Raw genomic sequence first — 16,142 nt, forward strand, 5'->3', positions numbered from 1 at the left:
GAGTGAATTCAACACATTGGACTGAACTGTGATGGTGTATATATATATATATATATATGTGCAAAATGTTTTTCTCTGAGGCAGGACAGCAAAAGTTTAACTAGTAAGGTCAACATGACCAAATCAATAACGATCTCTGTCTCACTATTGCACAAGTGTGTTATAAGCCAACAGACCAAAGATGAGACGTCTGGTTTTATTTTCCATTTTAATATGTTTTCATTGCATTCTGAAAAAATGTTTTTGCTCAACAGAACAGTAAGTAACTTTTTCACACTTTGATGTTTCTACCTACAGGCTTACAAACCTGGTCATTCTTATTCTCTCCTGTAGATAATACCGACCACAGAACCGGACTACGTGTTGTTTGTGGTTTTGCGAGAGCTTTGCTTGTAGAATTCAGCCTGAAAATGTGCAGTTAATGGTGTGAGAGTGATACAAATGTGTGTGTTTGTGACAAGAAGTTTCACAGGCAAAGTTCATACTGGAAAAGACGAACCAAATGTGTTGCGTGTACGAACACCTGAGCTGTTATATAAGAGATCTTTTGTGCAAAAACATCTTGAGCCTAATTTCATGTTTTATTTTTCTTCTTCTATAAACCAGAGACAAAGTTCTGTCCATCACCGCTATGACACAGGAGCAAGTGAATCTACTGCAGAACATCTCCAGCCATAATGAGGCACGTACTGTATGCACACACACACACACACACACACACACACACACACACACACACACACACACACACACACATACACACACATACGCACGCACGCACACACACACACACACACACACACACACACACACACACACACACACACACACACATTCACACACACACACACACACACGCACACACACACACACACACACACACACACACATTGATTCATTTCCAAAAGAATCACATCCTAAACCTCCTACAGCATTTTATTCCTCTTATATCTCAGTAATCTGTCAAGTATATTTTTATAAATAAAAAACAAATTAGCTAATTATTTTTTTAAAATGACGTCATACTTTTTATTACTGTTTATTGCCACATGTAATATTTTATTGAAAATCTGTGAAGCAAGTTAGTACCAGTTATTACTTATAACATCCATAAACTTTTGTTCTCTCACCAGTTTCATTGTTTTCTCAAGACAATCAAGTACTTGGAGGAAAAATTCCTTACAAAAGCATCAGTTATATGAGTACTGTAAAAAAATGTAAATACAGAAGAATTCAACAATAATGTTAAAAAGGCAAACAGAACGGAAAGACGTTCAGAGTGTGAAGTCATCAGAACCGTCTTCATTGTCCATGTCAATATCCATAATAACAGAAGGTTTTTATCCTGCCGTCTAGGGGCAATTAAAAAAAGCAGTGCAAATGTTTGTATCTTGCGAACCAAGTGTTTGTTTATAATCATCTATAATTTGAAGGTGTTTAACTTCAACCACTAAAATTCTGTGTACGATTATCTGACTCCTGACTCATTTAGATCAGACCTGCGATAGCGATAAAATAATTTTGTGAAAATGTGCCATAATTTGAGGTGAAACACAAAGTGTTTTTGCTTTAAAGTGAATTCGAGCCATTTCTCTATGTCGTTTAATCTGAGTTTTACTGAGTAACGCTGACTTTTTGCTGTGGATCAGACGTCGCTGTGGCAGCCTGCGTCTCCCAGTCACATCACATCAAACACACCGGTCCATCTGTACGTCCAGTCCAGCAGCGTGACACGAGTCACTGAGCTGCTAAACACACACGGATTGTCCTTCAGGTAAAGCAGCCTTCATGATATAAAATACTCCTGACATTTGTTCTGATTATTCTGATCTGTAGTCTGTGAATATCAGTGACCAAGTTTTAGGTCTCGTCTTGTAGAAGCTACTCATGGCTTTTCAACTGCATTACAAAAAAGGTGACATGATGGCAGACATGCTGGGAGACTGTGAGCTGAATCTCAGACATGTTGTGTTTTTTTGTAGCATTTTGCTGGAGAACACCCAGGAACTGATCCAGGAACAGACCCGAAACTCCACGACAGATCCCAAGAGCGGGGGCACGACTTATGAACGATATCACTCATTAGAGGACGTAAATCACCGATCCCACTCTATAACATGATAGATAGATAGATAGATAGATAGATAGATAGATAGATAGATAGATAGATAGATAGATAGATAGATAGATAGATAGATAGATAGATAGATAGATAGATAGATATTTGTAGTACTCATTGTGTATTCATTTTGATTGTTTCATCTTTTATTCAGATTTATTATTTGATCAATAAAACAAACCAGGAGCATCCAGACATGACCAAACTCATTCTAATTGGCTCGTCATTCGAGAAAAATCCACTTTATCTCTTAAAGGTACATTTTGTCTGTTTATTTCTCATTCTGACTATAACAAGACTTCCAGTGTGTCAGTCAACCTGATGAATCTCTCTCAGTAGATGAAGTGAGTGTTGAGTTGTGAGCGTGTCCTCTGTGTTGTAGCTGTCAGGAAGACGAGGCCCGGTGGATAAAGCCATGTGGATGGACTGTGGGATTCATGCCAGAGAGTGGATCTCACCTGCTTTCTGCATTTGGTTCATCAAATATGTAAGATATATCTACTGTTCCTCCAAGAACACATTCTAGCCTGATATTAATTTTTAACATTTATTATTTATTTAACACACTTTTCTTGTCGTCCCCTTAATGCCATGAAATCAAATGTCATAATAAATAATGAAGCCAAAAAAGTGTTGGAGAAACCCAGATGTTACAATGTAGACCATTCCAGAGCAAGAACAAGGAACATATAAGAGAGAGAGAGAGAGAGAGAGAGAGAGAGAGAGAGAGAGAGAGAGAGAGAGATAGATAGATAGATAGATAGATAGATAGATAGATAGATTTGTACTAAACAACTTCTCCTCTTCCTAAAATACTGTTTTACTTGTCCTTCCTCAGGCTCTTACTTTTTACAAAGAAAACCCTGACATCACTACATTGTTGGATAAGATGGACATCTACATCTTACCTGTCATGAATCCAGACGGTTACAAATACACCTGGACGACGGTAAAATGTTCGCCTCGTCACGACCAAGAGATCATTTATTATTGACCATACAACATGTATACAATATTTAGTCGGAGTTTGACACCATTTTGTTACATTTTTTAACAAATGTAGCTCAGGAACAGTTCGATCATCACACTATAGAAACGTATAGGCTGCATTTCTAAATATTATTTATTTGAATGGAGTTATAAATCATCAGTGTACAGTAGAAGCATATCCAATTACATTTAGTGCTGTATAAATGATCATAAGGGAATAAGAAATATAATAGAGTTCTCTTTTTCCTAATGCAAATGCCCTATCAGGATATATAAGTATAATTGATAACGTAGACAAATGTAACATTCGATGTTATCAGGCACAAATTATATTTTTTTAAAAATACAGAGAAAACAGAGTAAAAGCTTCAGGTGCAAATATCAGTTTCATGTATATACATTCTTCAGTCTAGCTCTATAAAGTGTTGTTGAGGATGTTGTTGCTTTGCTGTAGTACTATGTGTCTGGTCTTACTGTACAGAACCGCATGTGGAGGAAGAACCGGTCGGTGATGGAGGGCAGTTCGTGTGTCGGAGTCGATCTGAACAGAAACTTCGATGCCAACTGGTGCAGTGAGTGATAAACCCTGGAATTCTGAACACTGTACTTCTCAAATTCAGCTGTTAATAACAAACTAATAATGCTTTTACTATGTAAATGCTGCCATGATGTTTGGTCACATTAACCTCTATTCATCAGATTTGATTCAATTCAATTCAGCTTTCTTGTCCTTGAACTGAGTATAAATACGAAGCCAACAAAATGTCACTAGGATCAAATCAAGTGCAAAACAGGAGTAATGGAAAAAAACACTAAGGTGGTATCAACAGTGCAAATAATAATAATAATAATAATAATAATAATAATAATAATAATAATAATAATAATAATAATAATAAAGTGCAAATGGCTGTAAGGTTCTGGAGATGCCGTAGAGGCCTGGATCGAACCCGTGTTAGTCTTGATCAATTACATGCAGGATTAATTAAAAGCTCTGCATTATTAACAAAACTTAAACGGGACAAATACAACATAAGAAACAAAAACATAACTGACGTGGGAACCTGGATACAATGGCGTCAGGCCATACACATGACAAAGAGGGAAGAGATATGAGAGAAAGTCTTGTGTGCTTGTCTGTAGAAACAAAAACATTTATTAACATTCCCTTCATTTCTTAGACTTTCATTATAAGTGAGTTTGAATTTCACTGAATTTCTTAGTACTGGGATAAACATGCATATAGCACAGATGTGGTAGAAAAAGATTAGGTGGAAAAAGAAGTACTAAAGTGTTAATCAAGGTAAAACTGGTTTTAAATGATTATTAAAGTGCAAAAGTTTACACCATCATTTCTGAGAAATCCTTCACTCTTTCCCTCTCTAATTCTTCTACGATGAAGCGACGGGAGCATCCAGCAGTCCCTGTTCTGATATTTACTGTGGGCGGTATCCGGAGTCCGAGCCAGAGGTGCAAGCTGTGACCAAGTTCTTACGTGCCCACAAGGCCTCTATCAAATTGTACTTCTCCATGCATTCCTACTCACAGATGCTGCTCTTTCCGTACTCCTACACTCACGAGCTGATCCCAAACCACTCTGAGCTGGTGAGGGCTCACATACAAGCCTTTTTACACAAATGTCTTTTTAAAGTATCTCACACGAGGTACCAAAATGATAAGTAGCCGTGTTTACGTGTAAATATATTCACGTGAAATTCAATGGGAAATTATGGACGGATTATGGATAACAAATGAAAAAGTAGAGTATTCTGTTCTTTATTTTTTGCTGCATGTCCAAGGCAAATTTAGGAAAATATTATAGAGCAGCCAAGACATGGTTAAGATGTAAAGGACAAACACATTATGAAGAAACAAAATTATTATTATTATTATTATTATTATTATTATTATTATTATTATTATTAATAATAATAATAATCATAATAATAATATAGATACATTATAATATAATATAATATAATATAATATAATATAATATAATATAATATAATATAATATAATATAATATAATATAGATCATTATTATATTATATTACATTATATTATATTATATCTATACAGCCAAATGTATGTGGACATTATATCTCATTCCAGACATTTTTCTCCTCTATCTGTATAGGTTCCACCAGATGTTAGAGTATCATTAGGATTTGTGATCATTTCTGATCATTATGTTGAGTAAGGAGTTTTGGGGTGCAGTCAGGTGCTCAGTGGGGTTGAGTCAGAGTCAGAAGTCTGTGCAGAACCCTTGAGATCTTCCGCTTCATGGAGCTCAGGGGCTTGATGCACAGGGCCATTGTCATGCCGGAACAGGTTTGGACTTTGTAGATCAAATGAAGGGAAATTCTAAAGCTTCAGCCAACATTCAGTACAATTGTATGGTTCAAACATTGTGGGAACAGTTCATGGAAGAACCACTTATGGTGTGATGATCAGGTGTCCACATATTTTTAGACATGAATAGTGATATAATAAATAAGTAAATGTAGTTGTCCAATATGGCTGCCTCCATAACGTTATAGACTGTGCAACATCAAAAAAGAATAGATGTAGTTTAAGACATATTTACAGAAAGGAGTTTGGATGAAATAAAAATATATAAATAAAACTAATTGTGTTCTACATTACAATCATAACTTAAGTGCAAAAACTAAAGGAGCAAACCTAAAACCAAAACAAGTCTTGTCTGATCAACTACATTGGATGTAATGAGACAATTATGTACAATTGTGTGTGTGTTCTTTTTTGCCAAACTATCTAATGTTAATGCAACACAGAATGACCTTCATTAATTTTTCAATGTGTGTGTGTGTGTGCGTGTGTGTGTGTGTGCGTGTGTGTGTGTGTGTGTGTGCGTGTGTGTCTGTGTGTGCTTCCTGACAGTTTGAACTTGTCCAGGAGGCAGCCATAAAGATACGTCGGCATTACAAAAACAATTACCGTTATGGTTCTGGAGCCAGAACAATATGTAAGCTTGTTTGCTATATTAGGACATGGTCATTATACACCTTCCACCATCACTGCCATCATGTCTCTTCCTGTTCTCTCATCAGATTTAGCTCCTGGGGGATCAGATGACTGGGCCTACGATCAAGGGATTTTATACTCGTTTACCTTTGAGCTGCAGGACCGTGGGAGATACGGCTTTCTCCTTCCTCCAAACTTGATCTCTGTTGCCTGCAATGAAGCCCTTGCAGCGGTCAAGACCGTAGCTATCCGTGTCCTAGAGAAACTTCAATAAATCAATGCTTCAGACGTTATTTTACATTTATGAGGTTCTTAACAGCTAGGGTTCTCACTGCCTTATATAATTTTATGCTATTTCTTCTCTTATCACATTTCATACATGATAAATTCCACCACTAACATGGACTGTGTGTAATGGAGAAGGAAAAGCCTGAAACTGTGCTGTGCAGTGGTTCACCAGGTTTAAGTCTTCTATGGTAATCTTCCAATTATATTGTATTCCAATACTACTACTAATATTACTCTTTGTAATACAACCTCACTGACTTTCCTTTATTTGAATCAAATTAGTCGAATGAGATTTCGGTGATCTCACCAACCAAGCCTTTATTGGCACAAATTTTCCAGACTTTTCTTATTAGTATCTTGTATTGAAATGCTGTGGCTGTTATTTGTGAAATAAAAATATAATATGTTAAGATACTGGACATACATAATACAATTTCACATGCTTCATTTCCTATTAATCGTCCATTTGGCAAAAGAAAACAATAAAGCAAATAAAAAAATGTTTAACCAAGTTGTTATTATGTGTTGGAAGATTAACGTTACATATAATACACACATTTAACAAAAGAAGTTGATTAGTAGTTCTAAAACTCTACGAAGATTAGTTTGACAACTATTTATAAAGCCAAATATACAACATGTCGGACTGTAAACACAAACGTTACTCTAACGTTAGCCTAGTTTCTCCATTGTTTTTCTTTATTGGGAATCGTTTCAAAATGTTGAGGTAAAGTTGTACTTTAGTTAATAAAGAGAGTGTCAGTTTATTGTAACTAAAAATGAACCATCTGAGAAGGAACCTGATTTATAAAAAGTGTGTTGATCGACTGTTATGTTTTAGTGACATGATTGTTTATTCTGCAACAATAAAAATGAGTCATTAGGCTAAAGGAAAATAGTCCTGGGGATTCATTTGCAGTTTTGGTCACTGCTCCTTGTCATATAATCATAAGGGAATGCTGGGTTTTAAAGTTGCCTGGAATTTTCTCAAGTGATCTGTTTTACAAAAAGAAAAATCAATCCAATAATGAATATTAAAATGTATGATCAGCAATTGGAGAAAATGTCCGTAATTAGATTTCTGGGAATGTGGATGGATTCAAAATTGAATTTTAGAGCTCATATTCAGAAAATGGTAGACAAAGGAAAAAAGGCGATAAATGTAATGAGGTGTTTATAAGGAGTTGAATGGGGGCATGTCATCAGTCTCTCAAAATGATTTATTGTGCACTGATAAGAGCAGCTATTGACTATGGCAGTATGGTGTATAGTTCTGCATCTAAACACACCTGTTAAAGATTGAGGCAATTCAATCACAAGCTATGCGAATATGTTGTGGAGCAATAAGAACATCTCCAATAACAGCAGTACAAGTAGAGATGGGTGAAATGCCTCTAGAAATCCGAAGGCTCAAATTAAAGATGAGATATTGGATCAATGTAAAGGGAAACTTGGATAACCATCCAGTTACGAAAGTTTTAAAGAACTGCTGAGAATATGAGTATAATAGACTATCTAGCTTTGGATGGACTGCAAATGAGGAAGCACAGAATATGGGAATTATTGACATCAACATTGCTCCTTCTGTGGCAACTTCAGCAATTCCTCCATGGCTTTTCCCTTTGCCAGTAGTTGACACTCAGCTATACAAAGACAAACATAAAGAATAAATATGTTAACAAATATAGCAGTGCAACAATACATCGAACAGACATATTACTGCATATTACAAGTATACACAGATGGCTCTAAAGATCCTAAATCTGGAAGAACAGCATCAGCAGTATATATTCCCCAATTCAAAGTCAAAATATACAAACGAATTTCAGACCATGTATACTGCAGAGATAACAGCAATATTAATAGCACTCCGGTGGATAGAAGAAGTACAGCCAACAAAAACAGTCATTTGTACAGACTCCCTTTATTAAGTGGAACATCAACAGCAAGACAAGATATGATAATTGAAGTGATGCAGAGTCTATTTAGAATAAGACAATATGGAATTATGGTAAATTTCCTGTGGATACCATCACATATGGGTGTGGAAGGAAATGAGGAGGTAGACCATCTGGCTAAACAGGCCTTAAAGCATGCACAAATTGACATTAAAGTGTCAATGAGTAAAACAGAAGTAAAAGGGTTAATTGCAAAAGAAACAAGAAAGAAATGGCATTAGGAGAGGGATAGTGGAACAAAAGCTAGACACTTTAATCATATTCAAGAGAAAGTAGAGCTAGAAAGAAGAAAGTTTGGCAACAGGAAAGATGATTTAATGTCAAGAATACGTCTCGGACATTGTGTGCATTAAATCAGGGTCTATATAAAATGGGGAAACATGAAAATGGAAATTGTGATAAATGTGGTCAAGCAGAATCATTAGAGCTCGTACTTATAGAGTTTGATGCATATGAAGGAGCAAGAATGAAATTAATTCAAGCTCTACGATCGTTTGGTATAAATGATTTCTCCCTTCAGGTTCTATTAGGAAATGAACCAAAGCAGTCTAGGATATTCCAGGAATTAGTTATTTTCTTAAAACAAACAAAACTGATCAATAGAATTTAACATACAGTTGTTTTTTTATTCTCTTTAAACTTCCAAACCATTATGCGCTCCACACTCAAGTCCTGTAGGTGGCGGTAAATGCACCGTTAAGTTGGTTTGCCATCCGTCAATGAAAATCAGAAGAAGAGGAATAACGCTTCCGCATGACCGGTGACGTAGGGGCGTTCCACCAATCGGAGGAACCCTGGGCGTGGCCTGTGAACAAATTTCCCGCGAAAACAGCTGAGTTTGTGTTTGTTGTTCAGGAGTGAAGCGCTTTAACAAAATGGACGGCGAGTTATTCCGTAAACTAGCATCTAAAATCGGAATAACATCTCCTAAAGTGTTGAGGTATGTCCGTGGGTTTGTTTATCTCTAAAATCCACCTGTAGTTTTAGTGTAGGTTGTTAAATAACAGCTCCAGGTCACAGTGTGGATGATAATGTGATGTTGTGTGGTTTTCTCAGGTGAAGTGTGCAGGTCTAACAGCTGCTACAGCAAGCAGTACGGCTGTTACCTGTCTGGAGCTGGCAGCCACGGCCATGAAGTGTCCTATAGGCAAGGTGTGTATCTGTGCGTGTGTCTCTGTGTTTTGCGTGTGTCTCTGTGTTTTGCGTGTGTCTCTGTGTTTTGCGTGTGTCTCTGTGTTTTGCGTGTGTCTCTGTGTTTTGCGTGTGTCTCTGTGTTTTGCGTGTGTCTCTGTGTTTTGCGTGTGTCTCTGTGTTTTGCGTGTGTCTCTGCGTTTTGCGTGTGTCTCTGCGTGTGTCTGCGTTTGAGGTCGGCGTGCGTGTCTGTTTGCGTTTGAGGTCGGCGTGCGTATCTGTTTGCGTTTGAGGTCGGCGTGCGTATCTGTTTGCGTTTGAGGTCGGCGTGCGTATCTGTTTGCGTTTGAGGTCGGCGTGCGTATCTGTTTGCGTTTGAGGTCGGCGTGCGTATCTGTTTGCGTTTGAGGTCGGCGTGCGTATCTGTTTGCGTTTGAGGTCGGCGTGTTTGAGGTCGGCGTGCGTATCTGTTTGCGTTTGAGGTCGGCGTGCGTATCTGTTTGCGTTTGAGGTCGGCGTGCGTATCTGTTTGCGTTTGAGGTCGGCCTGCGTATCTGTTTGCGTTTGAGGTCGGCGTGCGTATCTGTTTGCGTTTGAGGTCGGCCTGCGTATCTGTATGCGTTTGCTGTGTGTTTGTGTGGTGTGTTGTGTGGTGTGTGTGTGTTTGTTTGTGTGGTGTTTGTGTGTGTGTTTGTTTGTGTGTTTGTGTGTGTGGTGTGTTTGTTTGTGTGTGTGGTGTGTGTTTGTTTGTGTGTGTGGTGTGGTTTTGTTTTTTGTGGGTGTGTTGTCTCGGGGGTGTTGTTTGGTGTGTTTTGAGTGTTTGATTATGCGTGGGTGAGGGTTTGGGTTGTGTTGGGGGTTATGTTTGTGTTTCGTGTGTGTGGTAGGTGGTGTGGTGTTTGTTGTTTGAGTTTGTGGGCTGTGTTTGTTATGTTCACCGGCGGTCTGGGCGTGTGTGTTTCGTTTGTTGTGTGTGGTTTGTGTGTTGCTTGCATTTTGGGTGGTGGTCTGAGTGTTTTAGTTGTTGCGTGGTGTGTTGTTGCTTCCGTTCGTTTGGTGTTGTCCGTGCGCCCGATGTGCTGTTTTTCTCTGATTTTTTTGTTGTTTTTTGTTGTTTGCGATGCTGTGTGTGGTATTGATGTTTTTTTATTTTTTTTTTTTTTCTTTTCTTTTTATTTTTTTTTTTGTTTTTTTTTTTTTTGTTTTTTTTTTTTTTTTTTGACTTCCTTTTTTTCTTTTCTTTTTTTTCGTCTTTTGTTTCTTTTGTTTTGTCTTGGTCGCAGTGTGTTTGTATCTGTGTTTGCATTGTGTGTATCTGTGTGTGTGTTGTCACAACCAGCTCAAGTCATGACAAAAGGGAGGACTCAGTGAAAACCAAAATAGCATTTAATCTTTTATTTAAAATGTGAATAATTAGTCTGAGCTTTGACAGGATGTTTTTAGCACATTAACCGTGACGGTGTAGTGGAGAACGTGACGGTGTAGTGGAGAACACAAATGGAAAACGATACTTACAAAATAAGGAAGAAACAAAACAGAAAACAACCCCAAACAGAACATCCCCCAAGAGAAAAACCACCAATAATCAAAAAGAATCACAAAATATCATTATGTTCACTAAACAGCATTAACGCCATGTCGGTTACTCTCATAAATCCAGATTCACACCGTATGATTATGCGACAGGGCATCAGCAATTAAGTCTCTCATTAGCCTCTGATTTGGGCTTTGTAGGGAGCGCAAAAATGGTCAGTATAAACGACCAAAGGTCCCTCCGTTGCCCCAACATACACATCCAAGTGTTGCAATGCCCATATTAAAGCCAATGCTTCTTTCTCAATTACAGAATAATTTAACTGAAAGCCTCCTGGCAAATATAATTCCAATGGAACTTCACGGTTCCACGCAACAAATTTGTTAAAGGCGCAGCCACCACAGAGAAATTCTGACAGAAACAACTGTAAAATCTAACCATTTCCCAAAAACCCATTAATTCCTTTTTGGTAATTGGAGTAGGATAATTATCAATGATGTCTACTTTCCCACGAACCGGCCGCACCTGACCTTGTCCCACAATCTTACCAAGGTAACTAACGGTGGCTTTTGCAGACTCGCACTTTAATAGATTTACAGTCACAACGGCTGCAACAAAGCGATCTAATCACATGCATAATAGGGTTTTAGCAAGTTTGTGACACACTCTGGTTCTTATTTCGATCTGGGGATTCGATCAAATAATTAAAGATCTGATATTTGACGAGCAACGGTGTAAGGCCCAGCAAATTTAGCCTGAAAAGGCAACAATGCCAGTACTTGATCACCTTGTTGAAACGAACGGACTTCTGCACGACAATCAAAGCAGAGCTTCATTCGGAATGCGCTTTTGCCATTTGACCAACCTCAAAAATTTTCCTACGAATGTGACAAATCAAAACACTCAGCACAATGAGGGGAACAGCCTCACGTATTTGTCACGTCACGTGACGTTACAAATTAAAAATTTGCACAACATGGACATGTGACGTATCAAAACACTCAGCACAATGAAAAGGAACTGCCTCACGGGTATTCGGATCACGTCGCATGCTCATGTCTGCTCGCCTCAAAGTATTGGCACCCTAGTGGTCCAGTAGCTTTCACGATCTTTCTGTCCACTTGCCTCCAAAAGTAACACTGACCCTTATGTCCACTCGCCTCCAAAAAGCACCGGCCTTTGCGAATACTTGCGTCAAAGCCGACATCAAAGTTTGTCGCTACAAACTTTACAAATCCAGTTGCATAATGATTTGCGAATTCCAAAAGTTGGTCTTTAGAAAAGACATCCAAAAGATCATCTGACAGAGTTTTAATAAACTCCTCGACAGAAGCCATAACAAAACAAGATAATACATGGGTAACAATATTGAAGTGCAGTTCCCCCTAACTCAGGGGTCGGCAACCCGCGGCTCCGGGGCCGCAAGTGGCTCTTCCATCCCTCTGCTGCGGCTCCCTGTAGATTTGGAAAATAAAAATTTAATTTAAATGTATTTTATTTCAGTTAGTTAGTTAGTTTAAAAAAAATGTCATGCAGGGCTGTCAGGTGTCACACATTGAGAGTGACAGTCACGCATTTGGGTCTTTTCTCACGCTCTCCCGCCACACATCGTATTTCTCATGCAGAAAAACTTTTTGACTATTTATCATATATTTAATAAGCTGCAACGCCCAAAATGTATCAGTCCACACCGCTGTCTGGAACCGCGCAGGAAATTAAGAAAATCTTTCTCGGCAGCACTGATCAGGAAGTACATCACCCTTGTTTCTCTTGTTGCGCTCTGAAGTGGGAGTTCAGAAGAAGGAAAGTCAGTGTTGTACAGCAAAATGGGTAACAAAACTGATTGATATAAAGGAAATTCAGCAGTTTCACCAAGCTAATCCGAGTCATTGCCTGGGTTTGGAGAGCTGCAACGAGATGGAAAGAGATGTTGATCAAGAATACAGCCTCAGATAAACCAAAGTGGGAGAAAATTCTTTCAACAAACAGAGGCAAACAAGCTGCACTCACTGCCAGGGAGTGTGAAGATGCACTAAGAGACCTGTTCTTAGCAGCTCAAGAAGGTAGAACCTTTCAAAACAACGCTCTCAACAGACTCTCTGTTTACAGAGATGAAGAAACTGGGCTCTTAATTTGCGGAGGAAGGTTCCAGATCTTTGATGAGGACAAGACTGCTGTCCCAATTCTACCATATGAGGCATGGATATCCACTCTCCTACCTCAAGAGGCCCACAGTGCAAACCATGAAGAAATAACAGGTACACTTCTCCAGATGAGGAAGAGAGCCTGGGTGATAAGAAGGCCAGAAGCTGGCTAAGGAGAGAGTTGACAACTGTGTGGAGTGCAGAAAGGCCAGAGCCAAAAAAGTGCCAGCAGATCATGAGTGACCTTCCATTTGAACGAATAACACCAGCCAGACCATTTGAATACACAACGGTGGACTTATTTGGACTGAGAGGGCATCCAAAGAAACTGTGTTCAGACCCTGGAACAAACTTTGTGGTCGCTAGACCTGCCCTCAAATAGCTCTACCTTTTCTTGGATCAACAGAGTAAATCTGAGCTTGAAAATGAAGCTTCCAAGCATGGAAGAGAATGGAGCTGGAAAATCCACCCAGCAGACTCCCCTCAAAGGAATGGAGCTGCAGAAGCAGCTGTTCGCACTGTGAAGAGGGCCTTGCACAATGTAGGAGGAGAGGGACTTATAACATGGAGTGAGTTTCAAACATTCCTTTACATGGCTGCTAACCTCGCCCATGAGAGACCCATAGATGCCAGGACTCAAAGCCGGGAGGACTGCATAGAAAACATACGTGTGTGTTTGCGTTAAGTCACTATAGCTCAGTGTATGCAGGATGTGCTGTTTACTACAGGAGCTTTTATCCTCCATGTTGAAGTCTGAACAGAGAATCAATCCTGTCTCGACCCATAAGCACGCTAGCGTTCACGCGAGCTTCCTTTGAGCTCCGGATTTTAACCAAACCTTCATTTCATCCATGCCTGTGACATCCATTTTAGTTTTCTTTTGTATGTTTGTGTGTCTGAGCAGGAGTATGTCGTCAAGCTGTCAGGATTGAATAAGAAAGCGTATCAGAGCAGCCTGAAGGCCATGGAGTGCATGCTGGGGCTGCAGAGCGGTCTAGAGCTCAGGGATCTGGCTGTACAGTATGGCTGCATGGAGGCGGTGAAGGCGGGTGGCTCAGATCCTTCAACGGTAATCAGAATAATCATTTAACCAGCTTCTCTGTAATATTCATCAAATATTCATCTCTGTGTCTCATGATCTTTCATTAAAAAAGGTGAAGGTGTTTTCTTATTTAATATAGAAAAAGCTTTGACCAAAATTTTATTAGTCATTTCTCCTCTTTCTTTTCTTCATGATCACTTGTCAGTTCTTTGCCTCCCTCCCTCCCTCACTCAGTCATCTATTCACTCTGTTATTCACATATTCTCTCTCTCTCATGCACTTGTATGTGGGTTTCTTTTAAGTTAAGGGGAAATAAGTCAGAAATTTGGATATAAAGAAACGTTCACCATTATACAGTTTGAGAGGCTTTATACAATTTGGAATAAATGATTCCTTACTGAAATTTTGACAAAACTCTCTCCCTCCCTCCCCCTCTCTCCTTCATTTTCTTTCTCTCTCACTCCATGTGTCTCTATCTAACTCTCTCTCTCTCTCTCTCTCTCTCTCTCTCTCTCTCTCTGTCAGATGATGGCTTGCCAACGTCTCCTAAGCAACAGCGGGAACTGGCACTGAGGGAAGACGAGTATGAGGAAGAAACGAAACAAAATTATGAGGAGTGGAATAGAAAAATCCTGGAAAATGCTCTAAGAGCGACAGAGTGTGAAGGCTACACCTGCTGATTTATTTTATTGTATTTTATTTTATTATTTGTCATGTTTTTAGTCTTCTTCTTTAACATTGCTCTCTTCTTTTTTGAATTTATTTATCTTCCCACTTGATCGTGTGTGTGTTTACAGATATTCCCTCTTCTGTATTATTTCACTTGATTGCCTTGACAGACGTGTTTAGGGCACGATGATGTGAAGCCGTGCTGGTTTATATTCAGCTGCGTTCGTGTGGTTTGATGATGCTCATTGTTCGTGTAGCCTCAGGTGCTTTTTAATCAACCCCCTCATTTACCTGTGAGTCGTTCACATCAAGTGTCTTGGGCAGTGTGAAGAAGTGTGTTAGTGCTTGTATTCATAGGTACACTGTTTTACATGGGGGGTGTGGGTGTGTCCAACACAATCTGTACTACTGTTTTAATAAAAACTAAATGATCAAACGGTCTCTGTCTGTGTGTCAGTCTGTCAGGGTCTGCAGGTCGGTCGGTCGGTCAGTCGGTCTGTGTCGGTGGGCCTGTCTGCCTGACCTTGCAGTGGTGCTGTGCCAGATGAAGGGGGAGGAGTAATGTGTAGATGGGGTGGGGTTCATTTGCATATTCATAATATATTAAAGAGTGGTTGTTTTTGGGCCTTGTATATTGTATAAAGACATTGTTTTATTATTCAATATAGAAAAAGCTGAGAGTGTCAAAGTTTAGGAAGTGAGCAAAAGCAAGATCTAAGCTCTGAAAATAAGGAATGTCCGTCTTCCCCTCCTCGGTCCTGTATACGTCTGTCAGAATCACGACGTGCTCATGGATCTGCTCTGCTGGAACCTCTTGAGCCGGTTGGCCGCCATCACCGCGTATAAGTGCTTCTGTAAGAAGGATTGATGAGGAGACACACATGCAGCAAATTTATTATTAATAATCTGATAGACACGTCCGAGAACCAATGAGCTGTTGATACTGCGCATGCTTGAATAACTGAACTCATACAGCGAATCATCAGTACACTGAACGAACTGTTTCGGACGCGTCCGACATACTGTTGATGCTGCTATTATTAACTTTATATCTTTAAGACACGTAAAACATCCACGTTTGCACATCAATGCCTGTACTTGGTGTTTTAGTTGCAAAACTTAAATGTAAGAAACGTATTCAGCTAAAGTTATGATTGCAAAGAACTTTTAGAATGTGTTAAATTGATTGTATTAATATCTGCCGGCAGCGGGATGATGGAATTTGCGTCATTACGTCATTGTGAATGACGTTATTACGTCAGGACGTAAAAGAACTGGT

General features: G+C 39.1%; 2 protein-coding genes across 2 annotated transcripts; both read left to right on the forward strand.

The window, feature by feature from the left end:
* The first annotated feature begins 99 nt into the window (after positions 1-99).
* Positions 100-6,896, forward strand: cpb2 (carboxypeptidase B2 (plasma)). The gene is made up of 11 exons (XM_027155951.2): positions 100-258; positions 607-682; positions 1,650-1,774; positions 1,983-2,091; positions 2,274-2,375; positions 2,502-2,606; positions 2,958-3,068; positions 3,591-3,681; positions 4,512-4,714; positions 6,014-6,098; positions 6,184-6,896. The coding sequence occupies exons 1-11, from the start codon at positions 182-184 to the stop codon at positions 6,369-6,371; spliced, it is 1,272 nt and encodes a 423-aa protein (XP_027011752.1). The 5' UTR covers positions 100-181; the 3' UTR covers positions 6,372-6,896.
* Positions 6,897-9,096: 2,200 nt separating this feature from the next.
* LOC125139485 (origin recognition complex subunit 6-like) lies at positions 9,097-15,303 on the forward strand. The gene is made up of 5 exons (XM_047803676.1): positions 9,097-9,103; positions 9,199-9,287; positions 9,400-9,495; positions 14,057-14,221; positions 14,720-15,303. Exons 1-5 carry the CDS (start codon positions 9,097-9,099, stop codon positions 14,765-14,767), a joined length of 405 nt encoding a protein of 134 aa, XP_047659632.1. The 3' UTR covers positions 14,768-15,303.
* Positions 15,304-16,142: the final 839 nt, after the last annotated feature.

Source organism: Tachysurus fulvidraco, chromosome 18, assembly GCF_022655615.1.
Source record: "Tachysurus fulvidraco isolate hzauxx_2018 chromosome 18, HZAU_PFXX_2.0, whole genome shotgun sequence".
Taxonomy (NCBI): Eukaryota; Metazoa; Chordata; class Actinopteri; order Siluriformes; family Bagridae; genus Tachysurus; species Tachysurus fulvidraco.

Excerpts from the sequence above, each read along its gene's own strand:
- cpb2 (XM_027155951.2), top strand. The coding sequence starts at position 182 with ATGAGACGTCTGGTTTTATTTTCCATTTTAATATGTTTTCATTGCATT. Across the intron at positions 683-1,649 it reads ACATCTCCAGCCATAATGAG|ACGTCGCTGTGGCAGCCTGC; the intron begins GCACGTACTGTA and ends GCTGTGGATCAG. Across the intron at positions 2,376-2,501 it reads ATCCACTTTATCTCTTAAAG|CTGTCAGGAAGACGAGGCCC; the intron begins GTACATTTTGTC and ends TCTGTGTTGTAG.
- LOC125139485 (XM_047803676.1), top strand. Across the intron at positions 9,496-14,056 it reads TGAAGTGTCCTATAGGCAAG|GAGTATGTCGTCAAGCTGTC; the intron begins GTGTGTATCTGT and ends GTGTCTGAGCAG. Across the intron at positions 14,222-14,719 it reads GTGGCTCAGATCCTTCAACG|ATGATGGCTTGCCAACGTCT; the intron begins GTAATCAGAATA and ends TCTCTCTGTCAG.